The sequence below is a fragment of the Vicia villosa genome, linkage group LG1 (assembly GCF_029867415.1).
Source record: "Vicia villosa cultivar HV-30 ecotype Madison, WI linkage group LG1, Vvil1.0, whole genome shotgun sequence".
Classification (NCBI taxonomy): domain Eukaryota; kingdom Viridiplantae; phylum Streptophyta; class Magnoliopsida; order Fabales; family Fabaceae; genus Vicia; species Vicia villosa.
In genome coordinates, this window is record NC_081180.1 from 172,817,256 (window position 1) to 172,833,094 (window position 15,839).

At 35.3% G+C, this 15,839-nt stretch overlaps 1 protein-coding gene and 1 long non-coding RNA gene across 2 annotated transcripts; one reads left to right on the forward strand and one right to left on the reverse strand.

Moving 5' to 3' along the window:
- The first annotated feature begins 210 nt into the window (after nucleotides 1–210).
- LOC131620431 (probable glycosyltransferase At5g03795) lies at nucleotides 211–2,378 on the forward strand. Its single transcript, XM_058891506.1, has 3 exons — nucleotides 211–688; nucleotides 817–1,392; nucleotides 1,556–2,378. Exons 1-3 carry the CDS (start codon nucleotides 488–490, stop codon nucleotides 2,225–2,227), a joined length of 1,449 nt encoding a protein of 482 aa, XP_058747489.1. The 5' UTR covers nucleotides 211–487; the 3' UTR covers nucleotides 2,228–2,378.
- Nucleotides 2,379–5,380: 3,002 nt separating this feature from the next.
- LOC131620439 (uncharacterized) lies at nucleotides 5,381–6,525 on the reverse strand. The gene is made up of 3 exons (XR_009289112.1): nucleotides 6,356–6,525; nucleotides 5,831–5,934; nucleotides 5,381–5,717 (listed from the first exon to the last, which is right to left on the reverse strand). It is a non-coding gene; the product is annotated as an uncharacterized LOC131620439 (long non-coding RNA).
- Nucleotides 6,526–15,839: the final 9,314 nt, after the last annotated feature.

Genomic DNA, 15,839 nt, shown 5'->3' on the forward strand with positions numbered 1-15,839 from the left:
AACAACATAACCGACAAAAAGATGAATTTATTGTAGTATGTTGACAAAAGGAAAAAGGGTAGAAACGGAATTCCAAGAAGTTGCATGCAAATGCGACACTTGCATATTAAGGACGCTTGGCATAAATTGCCTGCTATGCCATTATGCCACCTTTTTCCTATAATATTGAGCAAAAACACAAGTTTTCTTATAGAGAAATGGTTTAAGAAAACTACTAACCTTATGAGATTATTAGTTTCCGTTTGTTTCACTCTAACTTAGAAAAAGAAAAAAGACAGAAAAAACAAGACAATGGCAACATGCATGAATTTCACCGCTGTCATCTAATGCAAAATAGTTGTATTTCATTCTTGACTCTTTCTTCTTGAAAACTAACAAAACTAGGGGTCACTTTTTGTCAACATTCTTAATTTTTAGGTTGTTATATCATTCATCACAATGGTTGGTTAATGGTAAATGGAATTGTTCAAAAGCATCTTCTTATTCAATGAAGCTGTTCTTGTCTTTGCTTCCTCTTATTCTTGTTGCAGTTTTTGGGCTTGTTTCTATAATGAGTCCAGAAGAGAGAGAAAAGGTTGTGGACTTGAGATCTGAAGCGGTGGTGGAAATGGTGGGTGCTGACAATGCTTTCAATCTTTCTTCTTCAACGCCGTTTCTTGTCCATACTATTCAAACACTTCCACAATCTGTAAGTCTTCTGTTTTTCCTTTTTGTCAGTTTCTCTTTTTTGCTGATTTTTTTATGTTCTGATTTTTTAGTTCTATTTATTAAAATATATTTAAACATTTAGGTTAATGACTCATTTGTATTGAACAGAACGAAACAGAAGTTGTCAACATTTCCAAACCTTGGCTCAACAGTACTGATCCATTGAATGAAACTTATGTGCCTCATTCAAGAAAGCTCAGCATCTTAGATAGAACAGAAGCTGGTTTATTACAAGCTCGAGCCGCCATTAGAGAAGCCATCAATAGCAGTCAAACAGAAGATCTGGATTATGTTCCAATAGGTCCAATGTATTGGAATGCTAAGGCATTTCACAGGAGCTACTTAGAAATGGAAAAACTGTTCAAAGTATTCGTCTACGAAGAAGGGGAGATCCCAGTTTTCCACAATGGACCTTGCAAAAGCATATACTCTATGGAAGGGAACTTTATCCATGCTATTGAAATAAACGACAAATTTCGAACGAGGGATCCTGAAAAAGCACATGTGTTTTTCCTTCCATTCAGCGTGGTAATGTTAGTCAGATTCGTTTATTTAAGAGATTCTCGTGATTTTAGCCCTATAAGAAAAACTGTTACGGATTATATCAATGTCATTTCTGAAAAATATCCGTATTGGAATCGAAGCCTTGGAGCTGATCATTTCATGCTAGCTTGCCATGATTGGGTGAGTACCTCACTAGTACTATTTCCTCTGGTCCGTTTTATTTATAAGAGAAAGTTTATTTTTTAGACTGTTACAACTTTCAGATAAGAACAAGAACAAACATCTTCACATAAGAATAGTGTTATGCTAATTTGTTGAGTATTTTTCTTGTGTTTAATTTCAGGGGCCAGAGACTTCATTTTCCGTACCATACCTCCACGAGAACTCCATTCGCGTACTATGTAACGCCAACACCTCTGAAAAATTCAACCCTGCAAAAGATGTTTCATTACCCGAAATCAATCTCCAAACAGGTTCGATAAATGGTTTTCTAGGGGGACCGTCAGCATCTAAACGTTCGGTTTTAGCTTTCTTTGCAGGAGGACTTCACGGTTATATAAGATCGATTCTTCTTGAACATTGGGAAAACAACAAGGATCCAGACATCATGGTTCAAAAGTATCTTCCAAAGGGTGTTTCTTACTATGAAATGTTAAGGAAGAGTAAGTTCTGTCTCTGTCCAAGTGGTTACGAGGTGGCTAGTCCGAGATTAGTCGAGGCAATTTACACAGGTTGTGTTCCAGTGCTTATTTCAGATCATTATGTTCCTCCGTTTAGTGATGTTTTGAATTGGAAGTCTTTTTCGGTCGAGGTTTCGGTTGAGGATATTCCGAAGTTGAAGGATATTTTGATGAGAATAACTCCGACGCAGTATATAAGAATGCAGAGAAGAGTTGGACAGATTAGGAGACATTTTGAGGTACATTCTCCACCAAAGAGATTTGATGTGTTTCATATGATACTTCATTCTGTTTGGCTTAGAAGATTGAACTTTAGAGTCCATGATGATCAATAAATAAGTTCTCATAAGTCTTAATTTGTGACCATGTTTCACATTTTATTACTTCCAAATGTTAGTGTAATGTAATATCTATGGAGTGATTCTATGTATTTATGTTCTGTATATTTATATGCATGAAAAATAATATTATGGAAATTTAGAATAAGTGCAAACCAAATGTATAAATTGTGCAATTAGTCCTTTAAATTGGTGCACACTGATATTTGACACATGAAAAAAAAGTCATGGTTTATGTTCAAGTTCAAACTCTTCATATTACAGGAAAGGTTAATTTATTTAATGTATAGTTACTATTGCCTTACCATTTGACATGAGACTTGCCCCAAATTTCTTAAAATTTGATGGATATTTATAGAATCTTCTTGTTCACGCCAAGACAACCATGAAGACTCTTCTGAAATTAGTTAGACAGAGTCACAAAAGACTTATAGTAGGTGACTTTTCTACTTAATGATTTCAAACATTTTAGGGTGATTTTTCTACTTAAAAATTTCAGTCTGTCTTATTTTGATTTGAAGTCTCCTTTTTAGAGTACCTCTCCCACCCTAAAATGAGCCAAGAGAGGGAGGGACAATTTGAATGTCATCCAAATGGTCATTAAGGTCTAATATTTAATAATTATGGAATTTGAGGGGCATGTTTCGACAAGACAAGATGACGAGGTCACGATGATAAATACTTATAAAAGTATGTATGGGGACATCTCAACTAAGGGCGTTTTATATGCGTCTCATGACATATTTTGACAATGTTGGTTCTGAATTTCTAGAGGCTTAAGATAAATAAAAAAATAGACCATTAAAAAAATTGACTTTTTACTCATCTTTAAGATGAAAAAAAATCTCAAAGACAAGATAACAATATAAGAGTTACAATAAATAAATATTGAAAATAAATTAAAATAGAATTACAAGGATCATAATAAATAATTATTTGAATTTTAATTTTATAATTAAAATTTAAGAAATATTAATTATCACAACCTATGTAATTACTTGTCGTACCTGTCGGTTTATGTAAAAAAATAAATAAGAATTAAGCTTCCAAGACAAAGTCTTAACCGCTGAGCTGCGAACACCGAAATGTGTTAGATAAATGGTATGATAATCCTGGATATCTTCAAGAATCGTGTTCGTTCACTTTCCGAACAAAGTATTTCGACCCTATTCTTGTCTGGGTTCACGAAATCTTTGCGGGGATAATTCTCGAAGAACAATCTGTTTCTGACAATAGATAATAGATCAGGAATGTAGAGGAAGTATGTTTTCCGTATCCGAAACCGAGGCCAAATGACTCCTTATATAGGAGATCAACAATAGAAACCGAAATGACACACCTGTTCGGTAAAAACAGTTATGTTGGTTGGGAAACGACACACCTGGTCAGTAAAACGGTTATGTCGGTTGGGAAAAGGTGCAACTATTCAATTGCGCTGCCCCTTGGACCCCGGCAGGACGCTGCCCCGCACTCCGACAGGGGCTCCGCCCCTTGGACCCCGACGGGGCGCTGCCCCGCACCCGGCTAGGGGCTCCGCCCCTTGGAACCCCGTTTCTATTATTCGTATTCAATTGCACGTTTGACTCTACGAGCGTGCACTCCGCACTACCCTAACTCGTTTCAAGCTTAACGCATAATTGCATCGGCCTACAATAAATCACATTACTACCAAAATACATTGATGATACTAAAATCACCAACAAAATGTTCATTAATTTCGCTTATAATTATATATTTTATTTTTTCAATATTATAACTTTTTTAACTTCACTTTCTAAAATTGAGGACTCCATTTTTTAAGGTATTGGGTTGTGGGCCTGTTTGCACGGCTCCATCACTACAAGAAAATATGTGATTAGCTACGACTAAAACCGTAGCTAATTTGAAGTAAATTTCTATCAAACAGATTTAGTTGGAGTTTAGATATGGATTAACTACTATATATGCCGTAGCTTGGATTGAGTGGCTAATTATCTAGACAAAATATTCCTAGCAAAATCCCAACTAATATTTTACATTTCGTAGCTAAACCAAAACTAAACTGCAGCAAATTCTGGGTCTTATATTAATATTTTCAATCTAAATAGCTGCAATTTCGCCACAAAAATATCATAGTAAATCTCAAGCTAAATTAGCCTCATTCCAATTTTTAGTTTTCTAATCAAAACCAAATAAGCTATAAATCATAAAAAAATTATTAATATTTTTTCATTTAAACTTATACTTAATTACAATATGTAGCACAATACTTAAAAGCAATTTCATATTTATAAAATAACTAAAAAACAATTTTATAGTACACCGTTTAATTCAACAATTCTAAGATACATATTTATCCTCATCTTGAAGAATATTCGAACAATCTATGCTTATCTGATCTCCACAAAACCAAATATTTGAATAAACGACCGACGTTCACGTGAAGATCTTTCTCATCCGAAAAGGGATAAGCCTCAACTATGTCATACCTTCGGACAGTAGGAGGATAGACGGCAACATAACCCTGACTTCCCAAATAAGCCTTTGTCCCTAATAAATCTAGTAACATCAAAAGCCACCATGCTAACCGACACCGGTAGTAGCATCAAAGCCCAAAACGCAAGAGAATGGTACATTGTATTAAAAGAATTAAGTGGTATCATCATAGCATGCAGAAATTTAACCTTCGGCGCGTGCTCATCCAATTGAGTATTAAACAGTTCCAAACCTCATTTAATCGTAAAATAAAACACAGAAAACCTGCTAAATAACAAACAACAATAGGCATTTAAAAGACACAATAACAAAAGAAGAAGGATGCAGAAGACCTGTTTCAGTCATGCTGGCAGCAGACCTGACATGCTCGGAGCAATAGACATCGAAATAACAAGCTCCCACTATAAGTAGACCGATCAACTTGATGCCACCTAAACAGCAAACAAAAAATTAATAATCGAATTGGAATATTTCAACAAGCTGCATACATTTGAGTAAATTCGTATTCCCCAGTAAAAGTAAAGTCCATCAAGAGAAAATGAATCATTCACTCATCAACACGCATACTGTCTTACACCATATAAACAACAATCTTGTTAAGAAAAATCTACTCTAAATCATTACTAACTCCCTTGACAAATAACTTTTGCTAATTAGTTAATTACTGGTCACCATAACTTTATTTAATTATTTGTTTAAAACTCAAATAACTTATTCTGCATGAATTTAACTTAAATCTTTTGCTAAGAATATTACTAGTATCGATCAACGCAATAACTCAAAGATAAACCTAAAAAATTAAACTCATAAGTCACTTCAGAAGCCGATATCGAGATACCTTCATTCTCCCCACTCAAGAGTTCAACGGTGATCTCATTCCTACGTTTCACCCGCTCTTTGGCAGCAACAACGGGGTTCAACAAGTCATTCACATTCTCTTCAATAACTACTTGCTCTACTACTACATCTACTTGCTTCCCTTTCTTGCCCTTTGGAAATCTCACCCTCTTTGCTTTGTATAATAAGTTAATAAATTCAAATCAGCTATCATTAAATCAAAAGTTCAAGAAACTCATTATAACAATCTCAAGAAAAATAAAATAACAAAAAGGGAGAGCATCTTACATTAACAATAATGGAAGGTGAAATTTCTAGGAAGAGTAGATAGTTGTCTTGTCTCTGAGTTTGTTCATGTGTGGTATTTGGTTTTGAGCCGTCATTTTCAGCATCTGAAACAGAGAAAAAAAATGAGAATGAGATATCAGTACTCACACAAAGCTTCAAAATCTATTTTTAATAAAGTAATCTCAGTTCCATTTTTGAATTACACTGGCCATTGCCACTGGCTAAAGCAAAAACTAAATTATTACCAATTATATACGATCTACAGGGTAAAGAATTCTCTTCTTTATTCTCTAAATGACCTTTCTTACTGGATTATCTAAAAACATAATTTTGACTATTCAAAAATTCATCTTTAGAATTGAGATTATAGAGCTTCAAAACCTAACTTACCAAAACTGGATGTCCAATTAAACTATTCAAAACCGCTGATTTACAATCACCCTAGTAATCGAAATCAAACTTAAAATTGTAAACATAATAAATTAGAAACTATGATGATGAAGAAATAAAATGGAGAAGACTTACGATGTTGCTGAGAGCAACGACGTTGAGGAAAGTAAAAGGTCTTCGGGAATTGGTTGTTTCATCGATATCTTCGTCGGTGAGTACTACGTATGCTTAACGCATGAAATCAGCAAGCTTTGATAACTCCTCGATCACCGTCATAGATGATGAAAATCACACTATAACTAAACAACGTGTTATAACACTAAAGAGGGCGTACACTGAGCGTACACTGTTGCTTCATCAGTTATGACACCAAAAGAGTTTGTGATAAAATTGGCATGTAATAATTTAAAACCTCTACTTAATTCAAGGATCACTTTGATTTCCAAATATCTTATAAAACACTTGACTAATAGATTTTCTCCTTTAGCAATATCAATCTGATCTAAACTGAAATGCATTCAAACGTTCCACAGGATTTCAACAATTATGAGCATTATTACCTGATTCAGTACTTGCAATGTTCGGTATATCAGCAGTACGACTTGGTTTCTCCCCTGCATGATTCGGTACAACAGTTGTATTTAACAGTTTAGCCCATGCATCATTAGGTACAACAGCTGTATGACTTGCGACATAGTTTAATATTTGCATCATTATTACGCGGCAGCATAATCACATACATCACGCAATCACATATTAAATGACTTACAGGATAGTCCTGAGGACCGCAAGGGTGCCTGAATATGGTGCAAGGACTTTCCAACTAAAAGACACAGAATGGAGTAACATCAAAGCGGCCTGGAAAAGATAGAAAATTAAGGTAATTTTTTTTCATAAAGAATCATAGTTAAGGCTCAAACACCATAATATAATTATTACCATGCCATTAAAGCTTGTGATAAGGAGACTTTTCCTTCTTTTTATGTCCATCAAGGAGGAAGCAAAAACAGTGCCTACACCAGGATCAAACCTGGAGTATGTCTAAACTTAGATTTTACAATACCTTTTCGATATCGGATACTAAACAGTTCAAACTATCCTGCTTCAGGTTCAAAAGAACCTTGACTTGCTGTTGTCAAGTCCTGCATAACCGAAGCAACTATTTCTTTTCCAGCTTCAGATATTTTCCCTTGTTTTAAAACAACCAATGTAATTTTCTCAGAAAATTATTGCAATTGCACTAAACAACTAATGACATGATTAGAAGGAAACAAGGCATCATTCACATACATGTATGTTCAGTTGCATTCTCACAAATAAAAACCATAAATAAGGACACCTGTAGTATCTTTAGAGATTTAAGATATAAATTTATCAAGCAAATAGTTTATATAGAAAATTGTCACAGGTGTGTGATATGAGTATTTACAAACAAATTATTGACCACTTAAGAGTACTATTTTATATAAGAAGAGCAAGCTTGAGTCGGTAAGGTTATCAGCTTATCTACATAGATAAGAGATGCATTTTAGCTTAGAGCCTGAGCTGAAAAATGTCATAAAATTGTCCAACATTGAGCAAAACAGTAGAAACATAGGAAATTTAATCCTTTCCCAGCATTCTAAAAAAATATACATGTATATCAAACAAGTTATTGAACATAAAGGGCTTAAAGCAATCTATATATTATGAACTAGTGTATCACAAAATATACATATACAGTTACTAGATATGATTTCAGTTCATAAACATAAGATAGTATATTCAGAGGACAGATATTGTATAGTCTAGTATCGAAAACTCTAATGGGGTAATAAACATTCAGAACACGGTGTGGATGAGAACTACCACTACAATATCCCTTGATCTCTCATAGTTTTGGGTCATGACATGAAAAATATAAAATCTAAACAGGGTTAGAGTAACTAGGAGAAATTAACCACTGTATACATGATCAGATCCTAAGAAAATGCTTTAATCCACATGATTACAACACAGATGCGTGTGTTCATAATCCTATTTTTTTAACTTTATTCTCTAAACCGAAATCAATATAACTGCAACATAACAACGAAAATAACAGGTGCACCTACTTCTTAACAATGATAATTTCATTCTCATGAGAACCCTAGTTACAAATCATCCTCGAATCTCACGCATCATAGTTTCAACCCTAATTCAATACTAATTTCCCTCTAATCTAAACACAAATGAAATTGATGAAATAAAAAACAAAGTTAAAAAGCGAACCGTCTTCCCCTTCTTCTTCCTCCTCTTCATCACCTGTATCAACTTCAACCTCTTCATTGAAAAAATTCGAAGTAGAAACTTTCTTGTATTGGAGCTTGCGGCTACCTTTTATGCCGCCATCGTAATCATCGTCCCCTCCATCCACTTCTTCCTCATCTTCATCAACTGCTTCCTCTTCGTCGAAATCGACACCTTGCTCCTCGTAATCCTCTTCGTTTTCGTCGCCGTGGTTCATTCTTCTATGACTCATTACAAACCCTAATTTCGTGTTGCGCGAGTGCTTGAGATAATTGTGAGCAAGATAAAAAAAAATTTAAATCCTAATATTATATAGTATAATAATATAATAGTATATAATAATATATAATAATAACAAAAATTATAAGTGAAAAGAAATGGACTATTGAAACAGTAACAATAACTTGTTATTAGTTGTACTAAAATATAACTTGATGTTAGTTTACGTAATTTAAGTTAACTGATTGTTTTTTAAATAGAGATCAACTATGAAAATAATTGGTAGCAAAATTATGGTAGCTAATCCTTTATTTTCTTGTAGTGCATGACCAGCCCGATACCTCGACTTTGGAGGCTTATAAGGCCTTCCTTAGGGTATTTCGTCCACGAGGCAGCCTATAGGGCACCAATAGCCCAAATCGATTCTATGCTCAGATTTGATCCAACATGCTTATATCTTCCTACCAATTTTTCGGATGTACAGTAGTCCTCCAAACATGATGCATGGAGGGACAAAGTACTTAAGGATAATGCCATAAATATTCCTATCAATTTTTTAGATGGACATAATCTCTCATGCATGAGGTTTGAAGGGACAAAATTTTTAAGAAAATTTCATAAGTATTCCCCTCATAATTTTCAGGATGTACACTTGTAAAAATAAGTTCTAAAATAGTCTACATTTTTTTTATATTTTGATATTGTTTAATATTGCTTAGATAACTATCTTTTAAGGGAAAATGTTTTAAACATTTCATAACAGGTACGTATTGTAAAATCAATAGGGATAGAAACTAACTAAGCATAAGGTTACTTTTACAACATACAAACACCATTATCCTCTTTATTATTATTTAAGTTTGAGAACCAAAAATCAATGTATATTAACATCTATATTTTCAAATAAAACTTTTAACTCATACTTATATTACAACAATATTCCATTAAGTGTGAGTCCATTCTCTTATATACTTCTTCTCAAAGTGGAAGTTTTTATTCTTATACATTTGTATCACCTTTGACACCCTTATCATGTTACAAACACTTCAACATACATGCTACCTGATCATCATTTTGTCAGGAAGACTTTCGATACAAAGAGTCAGTTATTTAGCTAAACCATTAGCACTACTTGTATCACCATTGAAACACTTACCACGTCACTGACACTTCCACAGAACATGTCGCCCTACCATCACCTTGTTAGCACTTTAATAGGACATGTTGTTTGACCACCACCATGTCAGAAAGACTTTTAATACAAAGAGTTAAACCTTAGTTGAATCATCGAATCTAATACTATTAATAAATTATGAGGGAGAAATTCATATTAGATCAAAAGCAACCACATAAATGAACAAAACACAACATATCCACCATAATCTCAAGACTTAAGGTTTATAGTCCTTTCATTTATATATTGTCCAACCTCTACTTTATCAGCAACGTAAAACTTCTAAATAACACTTATATCACCGCACAAAGTTCTAATCATAAGTGCAATTAAAGTACTTTGATCACAACACAAAGTTCAAATCATAAGTGCAACCACACAAAGTTCTAATCATAAGTGCAATTAAAGCCACTTCTATCACAACATAAAATTCAAATCATAAATGCAAATAAAGGCCGCTAATCTAAATGCAACTTTTGCATAACTAACTCTTATGAATGGACTAACTATTCCAAGAGAGAGTCCATCAATGTCTTTGAATTGCTTCCTTTTGCTAGTAAATGTGATTTTCTTTAACTCATCTCGACAAAATCGGCTTGTAGGGTCAGGATAGTTCTCATTTATAAACACATGTTCATGCCATATATTAGGCAATGTGATACTTTTAACAAACTTTTTTTCACCAAAACTGGACATTTGAAACATGAAATTGAATGGTGGGTGACCCGGTAGCGAAAACCTAATACCAGGTGACCCAACGAATCTTAAATCTGATTCTGATACCATGTTAACAAATTTGGCTAGACATAGCTCAAAAATGGTTTGCAATCTTTAACACATGTTACCTCTAGAATATCAAGAGCATACTTTCTTTGAGGGATTACAATACTTGATTTTAATTGAGCTACCTCAATTTTCAAAAAAATAACGAAGAAGACCCAAGTCTTTAGTCTGAAACAAGAAGATTGTTTCAAGCCATACAAAGACTTGTTTAATTTGCATACTTTGTTACACTCTCCTTGAGCAAGAAACTCAAGAGGTTTCTCCATATATATCTCTTCTTCCAAGTCACAGGAATGCATTTTTTATATCTAATTGAAATAGAGACCATTGTTTCATGACAGTTATTCAAAAAGAGACGTACAAATGTTATCTTTACAACAGTAGAAAAAGTATCATTGTAATCTTGAGCATGGAGTTGAGTATATCTCTTTGCCACTAGACAAACTTTCAATTGATCTACCTGTCCGTCAAGACCACCTTAACATTAAATATTCACATGTAACCAACAACACATTTTCTATAAGGAATAAGAACCAGCTCTTAAGTATGATTAGATTCTAAATCTGGCATTCCATCATGTATATTTTGTCTTCACCCTGAATGGATTAATTCTTTTTGAATACTTTTAGGAATAAAAACAGATGCAAGTGAAGTAACAAAAGTAAAATAGGTATGAGATAACCAATGGTAAGACACAAAATTACAAGTTGAACGATTACTTTTACGAATAACAATGGAAAATCATCAGGAGACAGAGTCGAAGCAGGGGTAGAGTTGTTTGGAATAGGAGCTTAATCACATCGTCCAAACCTTCTCTCATAGATATTATCATATTAGTTCAACGGTGGTGGAAACTCGATTGAAAAAGATGTATCTATTATAATCGATGGACTACAAATAACAAAGTAGACTCAACTGACTCAAATTAACTAATAGGCAAGTCTCAATAGGAACAAGTCACTATAAGAAAACACCAAATTAGCCAGGTGATATTGCCAGGTGATAGTCACCTCGTTAAATAACTCACTTGCGGGGTGCCTTACACCGCACAATGCAGTTTTTTTATAAAAAAAAAGTTATATATTTTTCTTTCTCGCAATAGTGAGTGAGAAATTAAAGAAAATTGAAAATAACTTTGCCAGGTAACAAACACCCCACAACTCTTCTTAAAAAATTGAGGGGAAATAAAAAGTTCCATTTATTGGGAATTCATGGTGGCATGTGGACTTTATTGGCATTTTCTAACACATACGTTGCGAGGTGATTTTCACCTTGCAAAATCCGAAGACATTAAATGTTGCCAGGTAATAGCCACCTCGCAAGTGTTTTTGAAAATATTGGGGGAAATTAAAAGCAATATTTACTGTGTGTTCAGGTTGGCAGGTGAAAGTTGTTTGCATTTACTGACACATGAGTTGCGACGTAAATTTCACCTTGCAAGTTCCAATGTCATTAAAGTTTGCCAGGTGTTATTCACCCCGCAAGTGTTTTTGAAAAAATTGGGGGAAAAATAAAAGCTGCTTTTACTTATTTGGTCAGAGCGCAGGTGAACGTTGGCTCAACTTTTATGACACATATGTTGCGGGGTGCATTCCACCACGTAAGTCCCAAAGGTAATAACTTATGCAGGATTTAATGCACCTCGTAAATGTTTAATAAACATCCATAGCGCTTCAACTTATTTCTCACATCTTCCAGCCTATTCAACTTATCTCTCTCATTTCCTTCACCTTTACTTTGCATAAAACTTTTTTTCTCCACAAACACTCATATCTTCCATTTTTAACACAAACAAAAATTCAATACTCAATTATCTTGCTGGATTTAGATTTCCTTTCAATTTTTTCATCAAAGCCATCTACTATAAGTTACACATATGAAATTAATTGTTTTTATTTGATATTGGGTTGTATGAGTTGTTTAGATTATGTATTTTTTCGTTAAATTTGTATGATAAAAACAGTGATGGTTAAATTTGTGTATAATTGTCGCTCCCAAGATTTTATCCAAGTACAAATGCGAAAGTGGCACGGAAAAAGAGAGTCGCCATCCGTGTCTATTTATCCCAAGAGAGGGAAAGGAAACACAAAATAAACCCGGGGGAAGGAAAAGCACGGTCGAAGCGAACCAGAGAAAAAGGTAAAGGAGTCAGTTACGTGAGGGGAAAGGATTAGCACCCTCACGTCCGCGGTACTTGACGGGACCCACGATTGTTGTCTAATCTATGGGTGTGTAAGGGAATTATGTCTACAAGCTATGTTAAGATGCATGAAATGTAGGGAAAATAAAATGTTGTACTCGCACGGGCCCTACCCCGCTGCCTACGTATCCTCTTTGAGGAATCAGAGTTATAGTAGCTCGACTACCTAGTTTCTGTTTGTTTTGTGTTTTTTAGGTGAACAGTTACATTCGCATCCTATGGCAGCTCGACCTTTGGAGACTTATACCCGGGAGGTAGGAAGGAAGTAAAGTGCAAAGGGAAGTCTACCTAATGTTAGCATACAAAAGGAAACCACGCTAAGACAAGCAACCTATGGGAGGGAATAACATAAAAGCAATAAGCACACAATCGAGCGTCGCTTGATAAACAAACAACTAACCATGGTTTGAGTATCGAGGTAGTGACCAGGGAATTGGGGTGCTATAGCCAAGGGGTCATATCAACCGAGGCAACCAAGCAAGGGAATAAGGAGGGAGCTCAGCCAATACGTCGTACAACCAAGGCCATGTGAGCTAGCATGGGAGGAAAAAGGATACTCAATAACTGTGTGCGCGTACACAGAGCATCAACGCCTGGTCAGTGCGGGCTTGACAAAACATGGGGATCCGACTACAAGACCCTTCCACTTGCCTTAGTCAGGTCTTAGAATCAACAAGATCGGTGACGGTTCAGAAGAAAAGGTGTGTGACGTGCATTAACTGAACAAACTCGATGAAACATGGCAGGGGTAGATTACGGACCCTACCCCGCTTGCCTACGATGAGGACTTAACGATGTTGCCTATTGAGGTCTTACGACACCATTGACACTTGCAAGGACAAAGATAAACACATAAAAACATGGCCTCCTAGTGAGGACTTCCAAAATTGCCAGCCAAGTGGCACAGACTCCCAGTCCTACTTCTCATGTTATTGAAAAGAAAAAGTGTGGAAAAAGGTAAAAGGGAATAAGAAACGATACCAAACGGATAGTAATTCGTAAATAACAGCAGATAAGAAAAGAGAAACCTAGAGATCGCGTGCGCAAGCTAGCAACAAGCAACAAACAGTGTCAGGAGTCCGGTAGACGACATATGCATCATCAAAGCGCAATGACAACGCAAAAGTAAATTGCATGTCGTATTAGAATGCGTGTCGACACACCCGAGTAATACACATGCAGCTAAGTTGGAATACAGACATGCAACAAACAAATATATATGACGTGTCTCAATGGGGAGACGAACGAATAGCAATCGAGAAAATATCATCGTGTCCTGCAAATAAAGTGGAACACGGAGCAAAATGCGTCAGTCGGAAATCATCCTCAAAGTTCCTTGCACAAGCTAGTACACATTATTAGAAACAAAAGGAATCGCAACCGAAGTTGCACAATTGAATTATGAAACAAAATAGAAGTGAAGGCGGAAAAAGGAATGAAAAACGCGCTTCAGAAACGCGAGATAGCACACGGGGCAGCAACAATGCAAAGAGATAAAACATATGGAACATCAAGTCAAATGCGCACACAACGGTAAACGTTTATGCCAAATCACAAAGTATGCACGTAATTTATCCAAAACAAGCAAACTAAAGTGCATTAGTACACAATTAGCCAAGCAAGTATGAATACATGTCAAGTAAAAGTCAAAGCACAAAATACATGTCAACCGGAAGCAAAAACCGCAAAATCGGGAAATATGTGTCAAAATTCATCGGCTCGGAATTGAATGAAAATCACATGCTTGATTGCAAACGTGCCAACGGACTAAAAAACGAACTCGGTTTGAATTAACTCCGCCTGGAAGTGGGACTTATAGGAAATTTTTGTCGGCTGGCAGTAGTGAATTGATGAAAAGAAGTGTCCAAAACCGACTAAAAAGTGCACCGATGGCTCCGATATCATCAACAAAGTCAAGTTACATTATTCACCATTGAGTTCATGTCAAGTGGTAGAAAAATTCAAGAATTGTGACATTTTCCAATCAACTCAAATTTTCAATTGTCAAAAGGAGTTTGTAAAGTGTCTTGAGCCAAATGAAAAGTGTTACAACTCATGAAATAGCAAACATGTTTGTAAGCATTATGTACATCAACACTAACTATCACAAATTGATCCGGAATTAACTCATGAACAACCACATAGCTCCCCCAATTATAGTTCAAGCATTTTATCGAACACCTAAACTACAATAACACGTATCTCATGAGAATTAAAAGAATCAAGCAACACAACAATTGTCATACACCACAATTCAAACAATTAATGCTCACAATTCACAAATTCACGGATTATTTAATTTCACAAACTCAAGATTCACAATAAGTATTTAATTCAAATAAGAAACTATTCATTTAATTACTTAATTCAATCAAGAGTTAAAGGAAGTTACCAAAATGACATGAAGAGGAGATCGAAAAGATGACCGAAGGAAAGAGGCGAACAGCGAACTTGCGGTGATGAAGGGAGAGTCGCGCGCGTCGCGCACGGTGGAGGTGGTATGTGTCCGCGGAGGTGAGAAGCAGCGACGGCGAGTAGATGCGGAGGTGAGAAGAGAGAAGAAAGATTGGAAGAATTTCCGTAAAAATGTTCTTCGTGTTCTTGAGATTGTTGTTGAATATTGGACGAAGCTGTTAGTGTTTGATATTGATTCAAGAGAGAAGGGAGAGAGAATTGTGAGAAGCATGTGAAGAGAGAGAGTGGAAAGTGAAAAATGAATGTGAATGAATGAAAAAGTGTGGGAAAAACTATTTAAAGGTCTCCCAAATTTGAAATTCAAATAGTGCGCCCAAACGCCTTTTTGAACTCCTTTTTTCGAGGAAACGCGTTTCGGTGCGAAAGTCATAATTAGGACCAATGGAAAATTGAAGATGACGAAATTTGTGAACCATTTCCATAAGAACAGACTCCATCTAGTAAATGGTGAGAAAGTTACGCACGTTTGAACGGTGAGAAAATCATTTGGTCATCTGAGG